The sequence below is a fragment of the Falco punctatus genome, assembly GCF_963210335.1.
Source record: "Falco punctatus genome assembly, chromosome: Z".
In the NCBI taxonomy this organism is placed as follows: Eukaryota; Metazoa; Chordata; class Aves; order Falconiformes; family Falconidae; genus Falco; species Falco punctatus.
The window spans coordinates 62,197,434-62,219,601 of NC_137586.1; the positions used below are offsets into that span (position 1 = coordinate 62,197,434).

Below are 22,168 nucleotides of genomic sequence, written 5' to 3' on the forward strand. Positions count from 1 at the left end.
GCATTTTATTAACAATTTTAGGTAACAACTCTATTTAGCAAGATGAGGCAAGGAGTTACACTTTAGTTGTATTGTGCTAATCTTGTGGAATTTAATGCATTCATTTCTGGCAAATAACTTCACACTAATACAAGCTTTATCACTTGAAGGAAGTTAACTCTTTCCTACATTTAGTATCTATCCATTTAAGAACACATGCAAATTGTGTTTTATGGTGTTACAGCAAAATGTGCAAGAGTGAATAATCTCTATCATCAGGTGTCCAGAACACGTAGTTTCATCATTTACAACTTTATTGGTGGGGAATACATCCATTATGCCATCTTCCACAATAATTCCCTGTATATTCAAGAATATCTGTTCAGACTAGTATTTTCCTCATACAACAACTTCATGTTACCAGACGCGCCACAGTCAAAGTGTTAAAAAGTAATTACATACACAAAGAGACAACTAAAGTGCAGTGCCTGTGGGATATATATTTTTTATTTATGTTACTGCAGAAAGAGATTACTAGAAGATTTCTTCTGCATGAAGATGAACAAAGGTATTTTCATTAAGCTTCAGATGCTGCCCACTGCATTGCTTTAAATAAAAATGCTTACTTTCTATCAGACACAGCAAAGTAGTAAGCAAACTTAGAACACATTCCTTTAATATATCAAAATGTGTCCAAGGCAGTATTATTAATATTATACCACAGTTCCCAGCAACATCAAGCTTCATAAAGGAGGTGATAGGGAAACTTCATCCAGTTAATTAAGTGCTCTTCTTTTCTTCACCCAGTAAGTTCACTGTTGCTTTCTTGGCTGCAGGAAAATAAAAGCTAAATTTTATCTTTGAGGCCTACAGACTAAGTGACTTATTTGGTGTTATTAAGCTGCACAAAAAATAGTATTTCCTTTTAGGTTACAAAAGAAACATCACAAAAGAAAATCATGTCTTTTGTATATATATAGACACAGACATAGTATTAACCTGATCATATAAAGATTTTTATAAAAAAAATAAACCACAAGCAAGAAGCAGCACAGTAAACAGCACAGACTGACTTAAAACTACAGCTTCAGTAAAATAGAGCTGCTCACAGTGTTTAGGACATACAGGTTTACAGCAAGAAACATACTACCAAGCTGATGAAATAGGGCTGGAATAACATATGTGTGTGTGTCTGTGTCTGTGTGCACACATGTGTACATGCATATGTCTATGCATGAGTTCTTAAAAAAAAAAATGTATGTACATGGAAATCTTCACATGTAAAAACAGGAAAAAGAAAGAGTAATTGGTGGACTGAGGACAGAAAATCCCAAGTGCAACATGGAAGAACATGGTTTAAGATACCTGTCTAACAATAATGATTCAAGAAGGGTCATGCAGCAAAATTTCCAAATGTAGTTAAGAAAGGCAGACTATTTAAATATCAACAGGAAAACTGCTTAAGCTGGTAAGAGGAAATGAGACTGCATGCATTGTTTGGGTCAAAGGAGGCTTAAGGTGCTTTGAAATATAAATAAATCTCCTTTCAAATGAAATTTATTTTAGCTACTTGATAAATTTCCATCCATTATTCATAAAACTTTCATCAGACATTTTAGAGTACAACGGTCCACTATAGAATGCAAAGAAATAAAAGCAAAAATTAAGCAATCTACAGGCTGTGATAGGTTTTTATTTGGATAGAATAAATGTTAAATAATTTCTTTGAGTGGGGTCAGAATCCTTTATCTCCAGAGGAAGGAAAAGTACAAAAACTTGTAGATGGGAAAACTTCATTTCACATGTAGCTCCTTATTGGAGTTAAAGGATTTGCTTTACGACTGTACTACCAGGTATTTGAGACAGTATTTCAGGAGATACAAGAACACACTGAAACAATAACTGTATTTATGGAAGGTATCTTCTGAGTATGTTCATACTGATATCTATGCTGGGAAGACACGCGAACTAATTAGCTGTTTCTTCCACTCATTCTAGTGTAACTGCCCTCCTAGAAAGTAAGATCCACTGCAATTCTCTTTTCCTGGCATTGTCACCTGAACCATTATAATTTATGTAGTCATCTTGCTTCCCCCCCCCCCCCCCCCCCCCCCCCAATGACAAACACTAACTGTAATATTACAGTTGCCCAGGGAAGTTCTTCCTACATGATGTGACTAGTGAATGGTCTTTTCCTCACCTTCTTTAGTGATGGTATCTGCAGTCTCTGCAGCCTTGTCTTTCAGGTCCTGAACAACGCTGTCAAGCTGAGCTTCGTGCTTCAGGAAGAAAGGCCGGATAATTCGATGATAGAGGAACTCTGCCCCATTAGAAGGGCTTGGAGCCATGCACCACAACAGGAAGCCACACTACAAGGAACAAGAACATCTGCGTAAGTACGAGAAACGAGTAGGAGACAAAGTATAGCATGCCTTCCTAACTGCCACAGACCTGAGCATGTTCAGAACTGTACACCATCCCCTTCATTTTGTAACAGTCACAGCCCAGTAAGCACGCACATCAGTATAGTTACATACAGTGAATCTTTATATGGCAATAATTTAATGGATACTAATAAGATAAAGGAGGAGGGCTGTAGCCATAAAGCTAATCTGGTAACAGGTGTATCAAGACTGCATGTACCTTTGGTTTTTTTATTTTTAAAGGCAGAAGTATAAAACCTGATTAGAGAAAACATTAGTCCCTCCATCTACTTCTAAACTATGTGGCACAGGCCTGACGGAAGCTTATCACTTAAATCCAGCCAAAGCATACCCCTGTCCTCTCTGCCTTCCTGCTTTGAAAATGCAGCAGAGGAAAGAATGGGATTGTGTACATCCCAGAGCTAAAGTGACAAGGAAGAAAGACATATCCAAGCTACACATACCGCACAGCAAGGGTAATGCTTTTGGATTGCAGTTTAGGTACAGCTTTTACAGCACAATCTGCTCTCTGGGAGGAGAGGAAAAAGAACAAGAAAAAAAAAGGACACCCCAGTGTGGGGGGTAGTATTTCTGCACCTTACAAAGGGGAGCTTTAAGAAAAACAGCTATTACATGTATTACTAAGATACGTCTTTACTACTGAAGCACCTTTATTTGGCTTCAGTTCACTGTCATACACAAGACAAATAACTAAGCAAAAGAAGATCAAAACATTTGAAGGACAGCAAGCACCATAACTAAGTTTGCTTCAGCTCTGAAAGTATATATAAAAAGGTTTTACAGGATGAAACTGCAACAAAATTAAGCAAATTCTCAGCAACTGTACAATTCTTTCCAGACACTAATACTACTGTGTTACTCAGTGTCAAAAACCTCTCCAGAAAATAAAAGGCAGAATAGCTTTTCACAGACCGCCTTTTCTTAAAACACAATACAAAACCACCCCAGCCTCAGCCAGTGTGCTTGTTTTGATATTAGACATGATCAAATGTTTGAGGATTTCCACAAATTTTTGGGAGGGAGAAAATACAACAACAAAACCTCAGCTCTTCCTTCTGAAAGAAAAAAAAACCAAACCATCACACAATTAACTAAGTTAGGCACAAAAAATAAAATCATTTAAACTACAATAAAACCATATGCAACTTAAAGTCTGCACTTAAATACAGCAGCACTTATTTAAATAGTTTAGATTTCAGAAGTTTTCCAGCTTTCACAGCAGGATCTACAGCAGCTGAAGAGATGTTTCAATGCATGTGCGAGAGTTCCTGAAAGTAATTTAAAAATACATCAGTCTTACTTATTTATGAGGTCTCCAGTACACTCCATAGCACAAAAGCATTTCCCAGAAACTAGCTCAGTCACAATACCCTTTCAGAATTCCACTGTACCTAGCCAGACATTTCTTTCTCCTCCACGACCCCCCCTACATTTCTTTCTCCTCCATGCCCCCACCCCCCCCGCCTCTTGTGACTTCCCACTGTAAAACTGCAAAGACTGAACCGCATCCAAATATTTGTTTTGGTATCACATAGGAAACTCCTAAATAACAATTTGACCATTACAAGGTGATTTAAGTGAAGAGGGGTTATTTTAAAAGAAAGGTTCTGATTCAAGTTTAACAAAAAGGAGGGGGGGAAAAGAATTTTCAATTATGAAAACCACAGTCTTCTTCAGGCAAGCATTCCAAATATTTTGGAATATCTGTTCTTTCTCAGAACAGGGATATTGAGATTTAATGTTCTGTAGGTTCTGTTCTTCACACCTGTGAAATTATGGCTTTGTCTTCACTGCAGTGCACACCACAGTAAAACTGATCCCCCTGATGCATATCAGTTGAAGAAAATGCATAGTGTTCTTGGGAGGAGATTGCTACTCCCTTTTTCTTTAGGGCTACTTTTCATCCCCCTCACCTCAGAGAAAATCAGTTATGATACACTTGGAGCTAGAGAGGTATCTTGACAGGCTGTCAGTCCTTTCAAAAGGATCACTGATTCCTGGGGATAACAACCGCCTTCTACAGAAAGTTTTGCCAAACCGATTTACCGTCCTTTTAGGTCAGTTTTAAGCTTTCTTCTTTAAACTATTTGGTTGTGGTGTCAAAGCAGAATGACTAAAAGGGGTGGCTGCCCAGAAGACACAGCAGTGTTTTTCAAAGTAGACTGTCTACCAGTGAGAATGCCCACCAGGATCATTTCAATGAATTAAAAGAAATAATTCAACATGCAATAAAATTTGGCACCAGTAAGTAGCAACTGACACAGTATCATTAAGCATGGTCAGAGAAAACGAAGCCAAAAAGTGCTGGAATATCAATTTTCAAAAGCTTCTATTATTTGAAACTTATAATATCAGAAAGAATAAATGATACTATCTTATGTTGTTATCTTTCATTAAAACCTGAGAAGTGTATTGATTTTATTTCCTGTTAAAGAATACCTGGCCAATTACTGATAGTTATTCTACTTGTCCCAATATACAAAGATGTTACTTAGTTCTCCTTTGTTTTAGGAAATCCCTCAGCTCGAAGTCCAGCTTCCTCTGAAACTGAAAAACTCTGAAATTCCCCTTTTCTTGCCAAAGAACAAAATAAGTAATTTTGATTTTTACAGCTTTGTCCCAGTCTAGTCAAGAAAAAAAAAATATCTATGTTCAAATACCTATTACTTTTGAAATATACTGAAATGGATGTTTATACACATCTTCTAGAGGACACATAACAGTGTTGCCAATCTCAGTCTTCTCAAAGCTCGAGAATGTCAGACTGCTAACTTGGTTTATTTTACCCTTGCCTCTAGCAAATGGAACCAACTGACTGTTAAAAATGAAAGTGGTTTGTAAAAATGTCCCAAAAGCTCAGTGACAAAACTGTTAATGGCAACCCCCCCCCACCAACTATATCATTCTTGTGACCCTCCAGACCAGCCAAAGGAGGGAATGCAATTCGTGCAACAGAGTGACTTCCTTAGGCAGACACCTGAGCTCGGTCTAACCCACCTGGATCTGGTGCCAGCAGCTATTCTCGCCCTGGCAGCAAGAAACTGAATACAACTGGGTTTGCCACTACAGCAGAGGAAGTAATTGCAGATGAGAAACACAGCAAGCACACCCACAGCCAGTTCCAAGCTCCTACAGACAGGAGACTACCAAAACCCAAGACACACCTCACAGGACCACGAATACAAACACGCTCCTAGTAGACAACTGCAGTCATTAAATCAAGGTGTTAATTTTAATGTAAGTGAAGTAGCTCTTTAGCTGAAATCAGTAATTGCATGGGGTGCATGGGTGAGAGGAGGGAATCTCTTGTCTTGAAGCAGAGTCGGACTGCCACGCTTGGCACATTGCTACACTCAAAATGACAACTCCTCCTGCCTCGTTTGACTGAGTGCCTTGGAGCAGCAGTTTGCTTAATGTACCCAGTGTGATGTGTCTGCTAGGAATTCTGTTCAGAAATAGTACCCTAATATTTCAAGACAGGACTGTCAGTAGACTCAGGAGTCTCCTCTCCTTCCCACTACCAACAATACTCCTAGGATGATAACCTCTGCTATTTTCACTGGCTATTTAATACCTGAATGCCAAAGGAATCTTAAAATAATTAACAGAAGTATTGAACATCAGATTACATAAACATGAAATCATGAGCTGCGTGTATGCCTTGTGCTTCAGGGAAAACAAGAAGATAAACTGAAAATAGACATTATAAAAAAAAACCAAAACAAAAAACACAAGACCCAAGAAATCTCACATTTTCAATTGGATAGCAAAAGTATATGCAAATACCATAATGTATTCAAAGCAATTCCTGAACATGCCTTTCTCCCACATACAAAAACACCTGCTGTGCTGAAAACTTTATGGTAACAGAGCCTAGGCTCTCAACTTGGGGGAATACAGGAGCAGCTATAATCAGTGTCTTAGTCCTGCACATCGAGGTATACATAAATACTGAGCAGCTAAAACTCGAGTCTAGAGCAGAAGCTACAAGCTGCATCAAATAAATGTGAGTATGTAAATTTAGTACATTTAGAAAATGAAAGCAAGCTTGAAATTTGCATGAATGATGTATGTGGGCTTCTATTTCATAACATCATAGAAGAGACATGGGAGACATCACAAACTACACTACAAGAGGTTTTAGTCATGGATGGACTAAGCTGCCTGCTTCCTCCTTTTCCACACATGGAGTAACTTCCACCCAGTCAGCAATGCTGATTCTCAGCCCACACCTTCTGTCTGCCTTTGTGTAACAAAGTAAACCTCTCCTATTACCCACCACTGAGAGTAAATACTTGATTTCTATGCTCCCTAAGCAGCTACTGTAGAAAACTGTGTATTTACCATAATTGCCTGTGTTTGCTTTGCTCAAATGAGAAAAGTATCTTTCTGTTGATGCCACAACTACATCTGTGTAGCACTTCCGACACTGTATTATCACAGCCATCTGTGGCTGGTCTTTCATTTGCTAGGTCAACCTGAATTTCAGTTGCACGCTCTTCAGAAAGAAGACTGTGCTAGCATGAAGAAGAAATCTTTGCCGCATCTTTTACCTCCAAGAAGTTAGAAAAGAAGCTCTGAAAACACACTATGTGAGGAGTTCAGACCTGTGAGTATAGATCACTGGGTAAAGTAATAATGCTGCTAAACTATACGGTAAAGTCAGGGTTGTGAAATAACTGCATAAATGGTGAACAAACTCTTCCAGTGCCATAAGCAATGCTTTTGGATCCTATTCAGATCAGATGGAACTTGCATTTTGATCACTATTTGCTTTGTTCTTAATATATTCAAACACTAAAACTTTCACACGTGTTATCCATACCAAGCTTCAAAATTTGCAGATTCTTCTTAAAAACTCTGCAAAGCCACTAAACTTAACATGGGAAACGTATTTTTGGTTTTGATTAAGGGAAGAAAATAAGGAGAGAGTGGACAATTAACTTCGTGGCACAGGCCAGAATATTTTTAGTTTGAAGCAGTAAATTTAATTATGTGCTTTTTCTTAGGGAGCTAGGGAAATAAGTATCCAAATGATTGCACAGTTGATGGCTGTTAATGATTCAAAAGGAACAATGCAGAAGTGTAACTGAGCTGTCCAACTTAATTTTTGTCTCTAAAATACAGCATTTCCTGCAAAAAGCACTTGGCAACATCAGACCTTACCTTTAAAATTTTAAATGACTCCACCACAATAGCTAGCAAGCAAATCCTTTGAAGAACTTTGGTGGAGCTAAACCAGGCTAACAAAGCAAAAGAGAAGGAATAGAACAGCCCTCTGAAACAGAAAACGGGTAACAGCTCTTTAAGCTAAACAACTGACACTCCAGCAAGCTAGAATGTTTTCTACCTAACAGCATACACAGTAATTGGCTATCTCCTAGAATAATTTAACATGTTAAAGCTGATTGTCAATATAGTCGCATCTTAGTTGACAAACAACGATTGGAACACATTAAGCAAACCACTGTTGGCAGTCACACCACACTAACAAATGCACATTAGCAACAAACTCCTCCCATAGTTGCCTTTTCCTTTCAGGAAAGTAGGCTTAATTAAAAACAAAGTATATGACTCAAACTGTTCTTATGCTGCAGTTTCCTTCTCTGCTCCCAGTAACACAGATGTTCATACTTCCTTTTGCTGCCTTTGTGATTTTACTCTCTACTTTCACTAATGCACTTAATGCAAAAATAGTGCCACTCTGTAGGGTTTACCATGTGCTGTCATTTTGCCCAAATTTACCTAACACCAAGACAAAGAACTGTCTTTCCATGGTACAACTACATCATGTCCTTTTTCCTAAAACATGGCAGGCCTTTCCCTGCCACCCATCCCAGCTTCTCCTCTTGCCTCACAAAACCATCAGCCATAAACAGATCAGTTTCATAGTGCCCCATTAGATGTACCCAGCATTTACAAGTAAGGTGTGACCGAGGAATGATTCCAAGGAAATCTGTTGTCATCTATTCATTCTTGAAGACATTATATCAGTTATATCAAAGGTCTCATTTTAGGAGAGGGTTCACATGAACTAACATACCTTTAGCATGTAGTAGAAAGGGAACCAGGAGAGAAAGATATCAGAGAAGAATTCCACTATGCTGAAAACACCATACACGACCCAGTAAGTCAGCCACTGTGTGTCATCATCTTTGTTGGGACTTTCAATGGCCTTGATTCTGCAAGGAAAACAAGACAAGTGAGCACAATAGTAGCATCAGTTTCATCTATAATGGTGAAATTTATATGACTCTGATTTTTTGTTACATGTGAATCCTCATAATTTCATTACTCTACGTGCTCTGCAGAAGACAACTAAGTAGTATCCATCATACAGACAATGTGACCAAGACCTTTGAATGGCAAAGCTTTTCCCTAAATGTCAGACTTCAAAAAGGAAAAGTTACTCAAACTATTTCTAGGTCTGTGATTACAAAAAAAAACCAACAAAAAAACAACCCCAAACAAAAAACATGAGCATCCTGACCTGGTTCATGAGACAGTTCATGGGACAGGGAAGAAAGGGGATAATCTTTGGCCAGTTCTGGTTCTGGATGCACTGCGGTAATCCTGACCAGAAGACTACAGTACATCGAAGCACTAGTGATCCATGTAACAGTTAACCTGAGTCAGCCCAGGCCTATGCTGTGTGTGCTGTACCAATTCTGTGGGCACAGGATAAACGCAGCAAGCTCACTGAAACAGAGGACCACAGGCAGCTCCCACCAAGTGCCAGCGATTACACCACCTGCAAGGTCCTGCTTGTGTCTAACAGTGAACATCCTTCCCTCTTTGACAGTAGGAACGATGAATAAGAGTTGTTTGAAAGAAAAATCCTAGAATAGCTTCCATTATCAAAATGGGGTAACCCTGTCTACAGATGAGGTCTGCAGTATGCTGTGTGTGGAACAGAGGCCCATTCAGTGCTGCACAAGTTGAAGATCACGGCATCTATGGGGATATAAGATTGCCTATACTGTTATCTGTTTCTTTAGAATGTTAGCTCTAATAAACAGTATTTAAAATGAAACTTCACAGAATCTCAGTGCCTTTCTCACTGGGATGATACCAGACCAGCACCTCCTCGTGCAAACAGCATCTAGATAAAATTTTTGAATCTAGTTCAGGATTTTGAAGTGAACCTCAAATATCTTTACTCATAATGTATATGTGCTATATTCCTCTCTGAAAAGGTAAACCGTAAGATTTGCTCAAACTATGAACAAGCACTTGGTCTACAGAAGCAGAGGAGATCCAATACCCCCCACCCCATACAGTGAGGACTATGTATCTGCATTGCCAGCTGCTTTGCACCAGAAATCCATTCCTACAGGACCTGCAAATTTGATGTAGACTACGGTATTAAGAACAGAGTGGAACAACCTCTAGTGAAATCTTAGGCCTCCTGCATAATGACCAACTGGGTTTTTGTTCTCCAACTACTAGGATAATGCGGATCAAGTTCATACAGTTCTAAAAATAGAAGTTGAAAGAACGATGCACATGTGCTTCCTTCAGAAGAAGTACTCAAGTGGAGACTCTGGACTTGCCAAGTTTCAGATTAGCCCTTGTAAGAAAGTTTAGAAGGAAATGCTAGCAACTGTAAGCCTGACAATGTGAAGCTTAAGAGTATTAAAAAGCATTTGTCCTCTCTACTCATTGCCATAGGATTAAAATCTGCAAACTCAACTGAATGAATTTAGTTTTAATTCTTTATAAATTATTCTTTTAGTATTAGCTAAACAGTTGCTGAAGCAGGATCTGTGGGATATATCAAAGGTACAAAATTTTCTTTTAGTCCATAAAAAAGATTGAGTTAGGGAGGTTTGGAGGTTTACAAAATAGCAATCAGATACATGGCTGGCTGTAAGTCCATTTCCTTGTTTGTGAATTGAGAAACCCTTTGGATGCCGTCACTTCCTAGTTCCGTAAAGCAAGGGTGGTGGTGGGGGAGGGAATCAATCATGTGATATGCCTTATGTTTTAGCAAAAGCACTTGCAAACCCACCACATACAGACAGAATTGGCACAACTACTGGACTGAATTACTTTGAAATGCAATAGGAGGATCTGATACTTTACGCTTTATTTCCATTAGTTTGTGGCTGGCCTGCAGGGTCCTGCAATGGGAAAAGCAACAGCCCTTGCCATACCCCATCACACGCAGTAAGGTGCTGCTACTGACGTACTGCATCACCACAACCGGACTGGAAGAACAGGCTTTCCACAGGCGGACAGCAGCAGGCCTGCTCACTGCTGCTCCCTAACACCGCCCCGTTAGGGGACAGTAGTCCAGGCAGTGCTCAAGGGCAGCACCAACCTCAGCTGCTCCTGCCCTCCCACTATAAACCGCACCTCTTCTTTGCCCACATCTCCCAGACATTCTGTCAGGGGCCCTACAAAAAAAGCCCCACACAACACAGGAAGTAAGGAAGAGGGCTACTGACTTCTGTGTGGAACCGTACTTTTGGAGGGAAAGAAAATGTACAAGTAGGGAAGTTAGAGCCGTGGACAAACAGAGAAGGGAACCATCTGCAACTTCTCTCAGCATTAAGAAAAACATGATGTAGGGGTTCATTGTGTGAATGTCTCTGCTTCTGCTGACAACCTCCCCATTAGAGGCACACAGGAGAAAGCTTATTTTACCACAATAAGCATGGTAGCTTGGCATTTCATGCTTTGCAGTGAAACCACTAACTATCTTGTTAACCAGTCACCATCTGAAGCCATCCATGGATTTAAGGAAGCATCGTTTAATGTAACATTATTAAAGTATCTGAGTAGTCACAAAAATCAGCTTTCATTAAAAACCTTAGAATTTCCAATTTTGTAGCAAAGGGCAGATGGCCTATCACTGTGTTAATGAGGCATGCTCAACTATCTTTCCTCCTGTAACAACGGATGGCCTTTGAGTTCCTGAATGCCGTGCCATGGACGCGCTCCCTTTGAACGTTCACCATCTCCTCCTGTAGTTCCTTAAGGTGACAGCTAAGGGGACACATGAAGAACAAGACACTTTCACGGTCAGACAGTCACAAGCAGCTGTACTACAGGTAGTCAAAAACCCATCTGATTTAACCAGCTCATGTGCAGCATTAAATCCATGTGGCTTTTTCTTGCACACTGTAGGGACAGCACATTTCCCCTCCTTCTAAAATCATCTGATCTAGTCAGGCACCACGGACGAGCTCAGGTGGCAGGCACCTACCATCACACCCATTCAGCTAACAGCCACATCAGGCCTGAAAGAAGGACACAAACAGCATCTGTTAGCAATGACTTCAGTCCTGGTCCCATTTAGTGGGAGGGAAGAAAGAAAAAAGCAGGATACAGCAGGGCCATCAGTGAATGAAAGTTTTTACTGAAGTCATGGAAAGGCAAGTATTTTATAAATATTCTGCTTCTGAATAAGAAATATGTCCCTCAGCTGAGACTGGCAGTGAAAATCCAGTCTAACATGTCCCTGCTAAATAAAAGGTCAAAAGTTATCGCTACCCTTTGCTACTTACTATTTCAATAGTAACTCACAGAAAATACTCCTTATCCAAGAACTAGTACGTACAGCAAGTTATGTAGAGTATCTGAATGGACTGGGGTTTTATCCATTTATAACTACACTCTTTCTGACATAAGAATCCCACCCTAATTAGACTTATTCTTTCAAGTTATTCTGTAAGTTATTAGGTATTATCCTGGTGTAATGCTTTGCACAAATTAAACTTCAGAGATATATCATACACATTATTTCAAGCCAAGAACTTTTTGTTCTTCATGTTAAGTCATAAACAATCAGTCTGATACACAAAACACAATCTCCATCAATAAGTGAAAAGATACAGATCAAGAGGCGCTGGCAGTACAGCCAACTTTAGGATAGTCTTCTTGTAATGGTTATTTTTATCTTGCAAGAGCGAGTAAGTCAGTGTCATGAGCACGTAACATTAGGATTTCCTAACAAAGGTGCATCCAAAGCCTACAGTTTCAAATTTAGAAAGCGATACTGTCAGGTTTTTCTTAAGTTTTCTCATAGTGATTTGACTAAGTTCCATGTTAGCACAAGTAGTAACTACACATCACAAAGAATTTTATATGGTGCTTACACACTAACTGTACAAGACTTCATAAATAAAATGTCAAACAACCACTTACTACTGTAGCTCTGCACATCAGAGGTAAGAGCAGTCACTAGGAACAGCTTCAGTAGACTGGATGGTAAATACCACAGCTCAGTTATTTTTAAAACAGATGCCTGTCCAGCAGTGAAAATAGCCTACTGTGGGCTAGAACTGCAACTAGTGCACACAGATGCGAAGCCAAGTAAAAATCTCATTTTTAGCCAGATCTGTTCCCCAACAACCCTGCTAGCTGGTGATGCCAACGGGGAAGCACAGAGGCTGCCATGCTCTCCAGCAGCCCACAGCTTCTATCAGCTATGTAGCTACAGTGCCAGAGCACCAGCTTTATTTTTACTGTGTGCATCCTAGAATCAGTTAAAACTAAACTCTAGATCGTGGATACTTTACCCTGTTACCTGACAGTAACAGATACTGGTCTAATTTCAGTAAGCTGCTGAACTGAGTTTTTTCATTTAAAGCATCAGACTCATTTCAACAAAAAAAAAATCTGCTCTCATCCAAGAAGAGACTGTTACACACTCCTGAATTAGCTCTGGCATAACAAATCATTGTTAGAGTTAATTCACACATACAGTACTTACAGCATGAGTATATTATAAGTACACCACATATGAGTTTGGGGTGGGTTGGATTTTTTCAGCTGAGTCCAGATGTGGAAGCCAGAAATAAAGAACGAAATGCCAAATTTTATTGCTCTAGTCTGTCCCTCTTAGCCAACTTTTTTTCCCTCCATTTAACTTTAAAATAAAAACCCCACACTGAAATTACCTGCACTTCTACAGCTTATACTTACTGGTCTGCTCCAGCTCTTTACAGCAGGTTGTGGTGATTAAAAAATAATTTACTTCTGGCAGCTATCCAGACACCCCTATGGGATCAACACTCCACTGCACCACAGACGTCCTTTGGTGCCTACCTCTCATCCTCATTTTAGACTTGTCTTGGCAGGCTGCCTCTGTGACATCTTGCATCATTTTGGTGAAGCAAGTACCTCCATGCATGTATTTGCCTTATCATTTTGTCTTCTACATTTTCATCCATCAGTTAAAAGCTTCTGCCTTCCATCTTTCTTCCTCCACACTGACTCCAAGAGCAGAGCTGTGCATTTTGCATACTGAAAACATCTTCCTCCCAAACGCACTTACACAACTGCCGCAGCGTAAATCTACCATCTCCCATCTCTCAAAATTTTGTGTATCCAGAAGATGGCAGCAAACAGACTCATGAAGGATAGCAAGTGGGGTGACCGTCCACGCAAGGAGATGCTGTTAGAGGACAACAAACAACATGACAGTAGTACAAAAGGTGCTAACTTTTTTTTTTTTTCAGAGGGAATGGAGACTGAGGCCACAAAAGGAGCACATATCATTCTGCCCACCAGTGAAGCGAGTCCTACAGACTACATGTTAACTCCTGCAAAAAAGAGGCAATCCTCTAATTTCATTGCTCTCTGCTTATTCTTGGCTCACTCTTCTGGAACAAGTATTTGTAGGGCCACACAGTGAGTCAGTTTCCAGTTCTGACTCAGATTAAAACCATCTTCCCCCAAACACAGGCGGGCTTTTTTTGCTGGGATTAACATGCATCAGTGCCTCAGTCCAGCCTGCCAAACCATTTGGTTACTCCTTGTTCTGCCACACAGGCTGGACGATGCAGGTAGTGCTATGCAGCAGGAGCTCCAGCAAGCTTCAGCTCTCCAGTCACAAAGAAGCCATCCACACAGTCTCTCTGGCAAGGGGAGCTCCTCCACTTCCACCCTTAACACAGGCAAGGAAAGTCACTGTGGCCTTCAGCAGGGCTCACTCTGTATGCAAGTCTCAAGCTAAGCATCACCAGCTCCACTGCTGGCTGTAGTCGTCCACATTAGCACTCAGACCAGTACCGCTACACGGCCTGCTGGAGTCTAAAAGCCCTGCTTTGGAAACATCTGATCCCAGTTTATATTACCGAAGTCTTTCAGGTTGTCTTTTCTGATGGTATTTACAAGAAAGAGAAGCGGCATGCAGTAAGGGAGCTTCAGGAAAAGCCACATTTTACGCGCCCAGTGCAGACACGCCGCATCCCACCAGAGGCAGCCACTTGCTGAAGATCCACAACACTGTGCTTCTCTACTTGTGACAGCCAATTTTGTTAGAAGGGAAAAAAACATTTCACACACTTTGGTTACCTCTCCACAGGTGTTACTGTTTAGGGTGCAGGCACAGTGACCAAACAGTACAGTTGTGACCAAATGGAGAACTGGAATTCTGCTAAATGCTTACAACAATACAGAAAGAATGAAAGTTAGTTTTGCTGTCAACCTGTGCTGCACTGTGGAGACTATAGTTCAAGTGTAATTTTGTTACAGCTCTACTACTGTTTTTCAGTTCTGTTCACTGTGATATTCCAGAAAGAATTACAGTATGGCTTTAATTTATACAAATGTATAATAAAGCATGAAATCATGGTGCAACATTTCCGCACTTGGCTGTTTGTAAAATGTTGCTGTTCTGAGGTACTCACTATGTAAGGAGTTTCTAAACAAGAAAGAAAATCCTACACTTTTAATTAATGGATGCAATTTAAAAATTGACCCATCAGTGAGTGGGGAAGGGATTCAAGTTTTAGGCTGAGGACTAACTTCTGGGTTGAGTCTGGTTTGCAGAGACTTTTATGAGTACAGTGCTAGTTGCTAAGCTGTGTAGCAACAAAATTCTGTAATTCTTTTTAAAAGATTCAAAGTTTTACCTAGTGTTCACATAACCTCACATGAAAGTTTGCATCCTTTTCCTAACAGCTGAAGACAGCCTCGTTACCCTCATCCAAAAATTGTGTATCTTGCTCATTGTATGTGTAATGAAAAGTACACTTACTTCCTTTTGGGAGAGTAAGATGTTGCCAGCTCTCCTGCATCAAATAGTCTCATAGGTGTGAAGACTGATTTTCAAATGTAACTTGAGTACTTCATCACAGCAAAACAAACAGGAAAACAGGAAAAGCAACTAATGATAATCCATAATTTTTTTAATCTCACTTCCTGACTCCAGCTCACTTTTTCAGCATTTAGGATTAGCAATGCCTCACAAAGTTTTAGAAGCGTTGTGACTAACCAGGAGGAAGGGTAGTTTAAAACTATATTCCAGCAAACCCCACTGATGTAAGTCTAACTATTCCTGTAATATCCGTAGGCCTACAACATCCTAGTTGCTAGAGATCAATACAGTAGCAGAGAGGAGTGAATGCAAGGTGCAGTACTGCAGTGCATCGTGGCCAAGAAGGTCTGGTAAAATGCCTTATTTTATGCCTCCAACACATCTGCAGTCCCTAAAAATAGTATCTACATCAATTACAAACTGGAGATCTTTCAGTGAATTTAAATCAGATTGTGGACCCACCCATATATGAAATACCTTATCTTTTTAACCTAAAATTAAGATATAGAAGATAAACTCAGATTTTCCTACAATTACCGTAACAGTTTCTCTTGCACCTAACCACTTGCTATTTCTACAAAGAAAAGCACATCATTTGCCCAACCAACAGATAAAATGGCTTTTATTGTAAACATGGCACTCTACGACCTAAAAGACAAAAAGCAAGTACATTTGGAGGAAGTGATGTGGCAGAACATATACAAAAAAAGTCAAAATACCTTTGAAGACACATGAAAAGAGCATCAGCTGGGAGATGAAACAGCATTTAAGCGCAGACAGATTTGGAAACTTTCCTCTTATATGTGTTCTGAGTGTTGTGAATCTGGTTAGATACCCCGGCTCTCTCAAATCACTTTTATAAAGCAGCAGCACAGCATTACTTGTGAACATTAGTGCATCATGCAGCCTTTTCCATGAAGGGAAAGAGAAAGCATTCTCCTCAAAACTTGTTAACAGAAAGCAAATTTGCTGTCACAGCTCTCAACAAATACAGGAACAATTTTACATTTTCTAAATAAATGTGACCAAAGAAAAGCACTGTTCCTGTTTTAGAGGTATGGAAGAGGCAAAGGAGACTAGCTAAAGACACCATGACAATAAATAAAATTAAGACTTAAATTGCATGTTTATACTTCCACAATCAATCTAGATTGTTTCCGGTCTGTAAAATGCCATGAGCCGCATTTACATAGTAAAAAAAGCTAAACTGAAGTAACAGCATAAAATTAGCCCAAGAGAGACATACAGGCATGATTGTACTATATTGCTTTTCCCTCTGGAAGACACCTGTAATAGGTTCAGATGTTATACTGCCCAAAGCTATTTTCATCTTTGCAATTTTTAAACCAAACATGACAGCACTTTTGAAATTTCCAATCCTTTGCACGCATTTCTTAGTCATCAGAGGCTCTCTTCCTGCTTGCACTCTAATCTTTTTTAAGCAGTTAACCACTCCTGGCTATGGTGGAACTACATTTAAACAGGCTAGCTCTGGAAAGTTTAGAGAAGCAGTGAAAATACTAGTAATGTTATTTACATACAGCCAACACTCACTTCTTCCATTTATTAGTCTGAATTATTGCCTACTGCAGTTCAAGTTTATTAGAAGTACAAGAAGTTCCTTCTGCCATCTGTGGTAAACTTTTCACTGCTTTTCAAACACAAAAGCCTCCAAACAAGTATTTGATTTCAACTTAAAATCAATTATTCTATTTCATCACACAGTATTTAATATGAATTTTAGAGAGTAAGACTAGGGTTTTATGACAAACTTCAATCCAGATTGTCTGACTTACCAGGAAACAGCCAGATAGCATTTACTTGGAAAACTACTGCTTAATTTTTGCCTACATTAAGAGCCTTGGGTGCACCCTTGCTGGTGACATGGCATAAAAGGCTTGCATTTTTGGCAAGATTTTGTGTCACTAAACTTCTCTCTTTCTCACTAAACTCCTCCGTGTATAAAACCACTAAGACTTACACAAAGCAAAATTGAAGGCGAATGTGAACAAGGGAGAAGGGAAACAGCTGCGCCCACCTGAAAACGTAACAGGCATTACCTAGAGAGAAGCCCCCTCCACTCAAGTTGGCTTTGAGCCTTGACCGAGGCCAGCACCACCGTGATGTGAAAGAAGGCAGCCGCACAACTGCAGCTGTACCACACCAACAGCCAGGCAGCACCACCTGCTAGGTCTAACCCTGCGGCTACAGCCTTCAGCGCTTTTCCAACTGAAATTGACACCTGCTGCACAACACAGGCTGACAATGAATATAGGGAACAATGTAAACAAAAGAAAATAAACCACACAACTATACAGGGCCTGACAGGCAGATACATGCACATTCATAAACTGTCCTGGTTTCATGTGTGAACAACCCAAAATATGAGCTGAGCATCTTTCTCCAGGTTTGGGTTTTTTCCAGTATATCCCCTTTCAGGCAAGCACAGAGATGAACAGTAACTACCACGACTAAAATAACCCTGAACTAAAATCCAAATAAAACAGATTTGGAACATGCCTAATGGGTCACTCACTGGGTAGCCTGTTTGCCATTTTAAACTACTGTAACAGGAGGCGATTCCCCTTGCAGAATACAAACATCTGTCCCACTCCTTCATGGGTGTCTTTACTGCTAACAGAAGACTGACCCAGCACTTCATTGGTTTTCACTTTAAACAATTCAGTCACTGACAATGCAGAAATGATACACTGATCCACTTCACAACAGAAATAAGATAACTGGGGAACAGTAAGCTGCTTTTTCTCTTTCAGTACCTGAGGCATTTCAGGCCCGTATCCATTGCTGAAACACCTACATAAACATCAAACTAATACCCCGCACAATACGTTTCATTTACAGCTCCTGACCTCTTCCACAAGCCGCAGCTTTTACAGCAAAAGCCATAGAGAGTGTTTGCAGCTGATGGAAATAGCTGAAAACTGTTTTCTACCCAATGCTAGGAAGCAAATCCTGCTGTTAGTTCACATAGCAAGCTCTTCAGCTGTCTTTTCAAAGGGGAGAGACCAAACAGAAGAAAGGCATAACCAATACACCCTGGATGAGTGTTCTTTATCCTTTGGGTCTTTATGCTTCATAAGCATAGGGGACAGCACTCAGCAGCACCCTAACTGCAGTACGGGATCCAGAGCAGCAAAAATGAAAGCAGGCATCATTCCAGTAATTCAGCTTTATCTTCTCACAGCTTAGTCCTGCACTGGGATAGAGATCCTACAATAGATAACAGAGAGTGTCATGGTAGCACCAAGAGAAAAAAAAAACCCATATGGTAGAAGAAGGGCAATCACCAAAGAGGATTCTTGCAGTTTTCCATGGTCAGGAAACCCACACTTGACTCCAGACTGAAAGCAAACTCAGGAGATAGCACTGACATCCCGGTGTGTTACTGTCACACTGACCTCACAACATTGTCCAGGCTAGCAAGGGTAGTAACTGCTTACCCTGAACTCACACACCTCACTTCCGAGAAAAGGGAAACTGAATGGGACCATGAAAACATGTGCAGTAGAGCATGTCCTCCCGCATCTCCTCTGCGCCCACACTGCTGGGTCTGCAGGCTTGCAGGCAGAGCCACACATGGAAAAATGCTAAGCACCAGCTCTGTAACTTGGGAAGGAAGGGGAGGGGATTGAGCCCACCTGTGTGCTCTCTTCAGGATGCTTCATGAGCTGGAACCTGCCTGCTGGCTGCCACTGGAAGACACTGGCATGCGGCACATCACATGCATTTTCAATTTGATTTGTGCCCAAGATTACAATTCGTTATGCTGCAGGATTAAAAGGACAGCTAAAGGGAAAGCATTAACTGAACATGAACTGGAAAAAGCAGAACTCGCATTGTATTCATGTGCATGTTATTCGTCACACTTTTTTGGTTAAGTAAAGTTTGTAGCCAAGGACAATGGCATATGCACTCATTACTAAAAACACACCAACACCCAAAGAAAAATCAAAACACTCACAGTACTAACATCCAGGAACTAAGTTTTCAGATTAAGATACATCTGAAACCACTTCCAAACATGAAAAGGGGCAGAAACTCCACGAAAAGATTGGGGAAAAAAATTATTCCAGATTTGGAAGAATAAAAATAGCAAAAGAAAAACTGACTATTCGTACTCGTTTTGTGACTGTCTTACCTGCACAGTTCTAAAAGCTTTTATTATGAAATTATTCGTCATAGTTATGTAACAGCAGATTTAAAAAATAATCCCAAAATCAGTTTTAAAACAAATATAAAAAATTAAATAGGATTCTACAAAGTAATTACATAAAAGTCAGACACATAAAATTACACAAACATAATTCCTACACAACTATTTTAAGGTTCTAAAGCTCTGTTGGCTGGTATTTTCATTTCCAGATTTTAATTAAAAAAATCCTTTAACTAAACTTTTCACTAAAAATTACCTTATAGAAAATAATACCCAAGCTTCTCCAGAGTTCTTGACCTATAATCTCCTAAATTAGTGCTCACTGGAAACGGCATTTAGAAAAGCATCGCTTAGTTTTAAGCATCACAACCGTAAGTCGTTTCACCAGAGTCTAAAACTAAGTCAATCGCCCACATCCCTGAAAAAAACACGAGAGAAGGAACCCATTTTGTACTGCCCAGGAGCTAATCACTGACAATGTGTTTTTCAAAGTTGCTGACTGTATTTAAAGCAGAGTTACATAAAACGCAGGCACCGTGTTTCAGCAATATAGCTGTACAGCTGGGACAGGCTCCCGCTTTTATGAACGCACGGAAGGTCTTATTCAGCACATTTGTGAAGTCTGGTGAACGTCTTGTGAACATACTCCACCGTGGTTTCACCTAACCGGAATCCATTTTGGTATAGTAAACAATATCATGCCTATGGAAGATACCAGATACTCTGAAACACAAGACATCTTGTGGGGGCTTTCGCTTGGAAAGCGAAGTATTTTTAAGTCTTCTGGAGCCAAGAGGAGCTACCGCGGCGTCCCTTCCACCTTCCCACCAGCGCAGCGGGTTCGCAGGGAAAGCGCCCCTCAAGGCGCCTCCCGCCGCCCCGCACGGCGCCCCCTGCGCCCCCTCCGCCCCGGGGGCCGGTGTCCCCCCGCACGGCAGGTAAGGCTCGCACCGGCCCCGCTTCCACCGGAGGTGACAGAGCTGGGAACCCCGACGCGACACTAACCCGCTGCAGGCACCGGCCCCCCAGCCTGGGAGCCCGCCAGCACCCCCAGCCGCCCTCGGCCGCGCCGCCCTGGCCAGGCAGAGGAACCTCGTCCCCCCCGCGCCGCGCTCAGGGGAGGGGGCGGGCGGGAAACGCCTTCAGGGGCGTGGGCCCCTACCGCCGCCGTGACAGCGCGGACCCGCGACTCTGCGACAGCGGTCCCTCCCCCGCGGGTACCACACGCGACCGCCGCGGTATGAGGGGCGTTAGTCGCGACACTCACGAGACGTAGGCGGGGTAGCCGAAGCCGATGATGTTGCAGAGCAGGGACGCGCCGTAGCCCACCACCAGGTACACGGCCACCGCCCCGACGACGGCTGCGCGGGGAGAGAGTACAGTCGTTAGCGCGGCGACCGCTCGCCCGGCGCTGGCGGGGGACGTGCCCGCGCCCCCCGGGCGGCCCCCGGCGCCGCCGGGGCAGGACGAGGAGCGGCGGGAAGGGCGCGGCCGCCGCCCCGGGCCGCTACGCCGCCGCCCTCCAGGCCCCGCCGCGGGGCGCCCCTCGGCCCCCCGCGCCTGAGGTGACCCGGCGGCGGCGGCAGCTCACCGGTGGCGATGTAGGTGCGGTTGACGCCGGTCTTGCTCTCGATCCGCTCGAGCACGGCGGTCATGCAGTTCTTCTCGTGCAGGAACCGGTCAAACCTCTGCCTCATCGCCGCAGCCATGGTGAGGGCGCCGGCCGTTCAGGCTCCGCAGCCCCGGCCCCACGGCGGCCGAGCAGGAGGCTCCGCCTCTGGCACCGCCCGCCCGCCACGGCAGCGGCCGGAGGCGGCACCGCGCCCGGCACCGCCACCACCCATGCCTGGCGGGGAGCGGCGAGGCGGGGGCGGGGGCGCGGCGTCGCTGCGCCGCGGAGGCGGCGGCAAGCAGCGGGGAGCCATCTTCCGCCGGCCCTCGAGGCTGCGCCCGCGCCGCGAAATGGAGGTCGGGCGCCGCCTGCGGGCTAGGGCCCCCCCACCCCTTGCCTGTGAGGGGCCGCGGACAGCGGAGCTGCGGCGCAGGGGGCGGCAATGAGCTTCCCGCGGCCTCCCGCCGCGGCGCCGCCGCCGTAACCTCCTCGGCCATCCGTGCGAGGGAAGCGCTCCGTGGGTGCAGTGATCCCCTGGGTAATGAAGCTGAGGGCCCACACACAGCCAGCTCCAGTCCCCTAAAACTGCTCAAAAGGCTTTTTTTTTTTTTTAAAAAAAGACAGGTATGTGTAACCACTGCTTTCAGATGTGACAAGCAAAAGGCAGAAAGGGATGCTTAGGAATTGGCATGATGTAGAAGAAAGGTTTTGGCCACATCGTTGTGAAAATTATTTACTTTAAAAAAGAAACAGGAAGAAAACCTGTCTATAGTGAAAAACAAGATTGAAGAACAGAGGGTGTGAGTTAAATCCTTACAGTTCGCAAAACACGCCTGGGGAGAAGGAACTGACACTATAAACATGTCAAGCTGGGCCACAACAAGGTAAGCTCAAGACAACCACATGAG

The 22,168-nt window shown here is 42.3% G+C and overlaps 1 protein-coding gene and 1 long non-coding RNA gene across 2 annotated transcripts; both read right to left on the reverse strand.

The window, feature by feature from the left end:
• Nucleotides 1-459: 459 nt before the first annotated feature.
• On the reverse strand, nt 460-21,481 carry REEP5 (receptor accessory protein 5). Its single transcript, XM_080371248.1, has 5 exons — nt 21,240-21,481; nt 20,916-21,009; nt 8,467-8,605; nt 2,180-2,348; nt 460-809 (listed from the first exon to the last, which is right to left on the reverse strand). The coding sequence occupies exons 1-5, from the start codon at nt 21,355-21,357 to the stop codon at nt 760-762; spliced, it is 570 nt and encodes a 189-aa protein (XP_080227374.1). The 5' UTR covers nt 21,358-21,481; the 3' UTR covers nt 460-759.
• Nucleotides 16,079-20,907, reverse strand: LOC308056234. The gene is made up of 2 exons (XR_013924745.1): nt 18,951-20,907; nt 16,079-18,705 (listed from the first exon to the last, which is right to left on the reverse strand). It is a non-coding gene; the product is annotated as an uncharacterized lncRNA (long non-coding RNA).
• Nucleotides 21,482-22,168: the final 687 nt, after the last annotated feature.

Excerpts from the sequence above, each read along its gene's own strand:
- REEP5 (XM_080371248.1), bottom strand. The coding sequence starts at position 21,357 with ATGGCTGCGGCGATGAGGCAGAGGTTTGACCGGTTCCTGCACGAGAAG. Across the intron at positions 8,606-20,915 it reads GGCTACCCCGCCTACGTCTC|AATCAAGGCCATTGAAAGTC; the intron begins GTGAGTGTCGCG and ends TTTTCCTTGCAG. Across the intron at positions 2,349-8,466 it reads CTTTCTACTACATGCTAAAG|TGTGGCTTCCTGTTGTGGTG; the intron begins GTATGTTAGTTC and ends TGTTCCTTGTAG.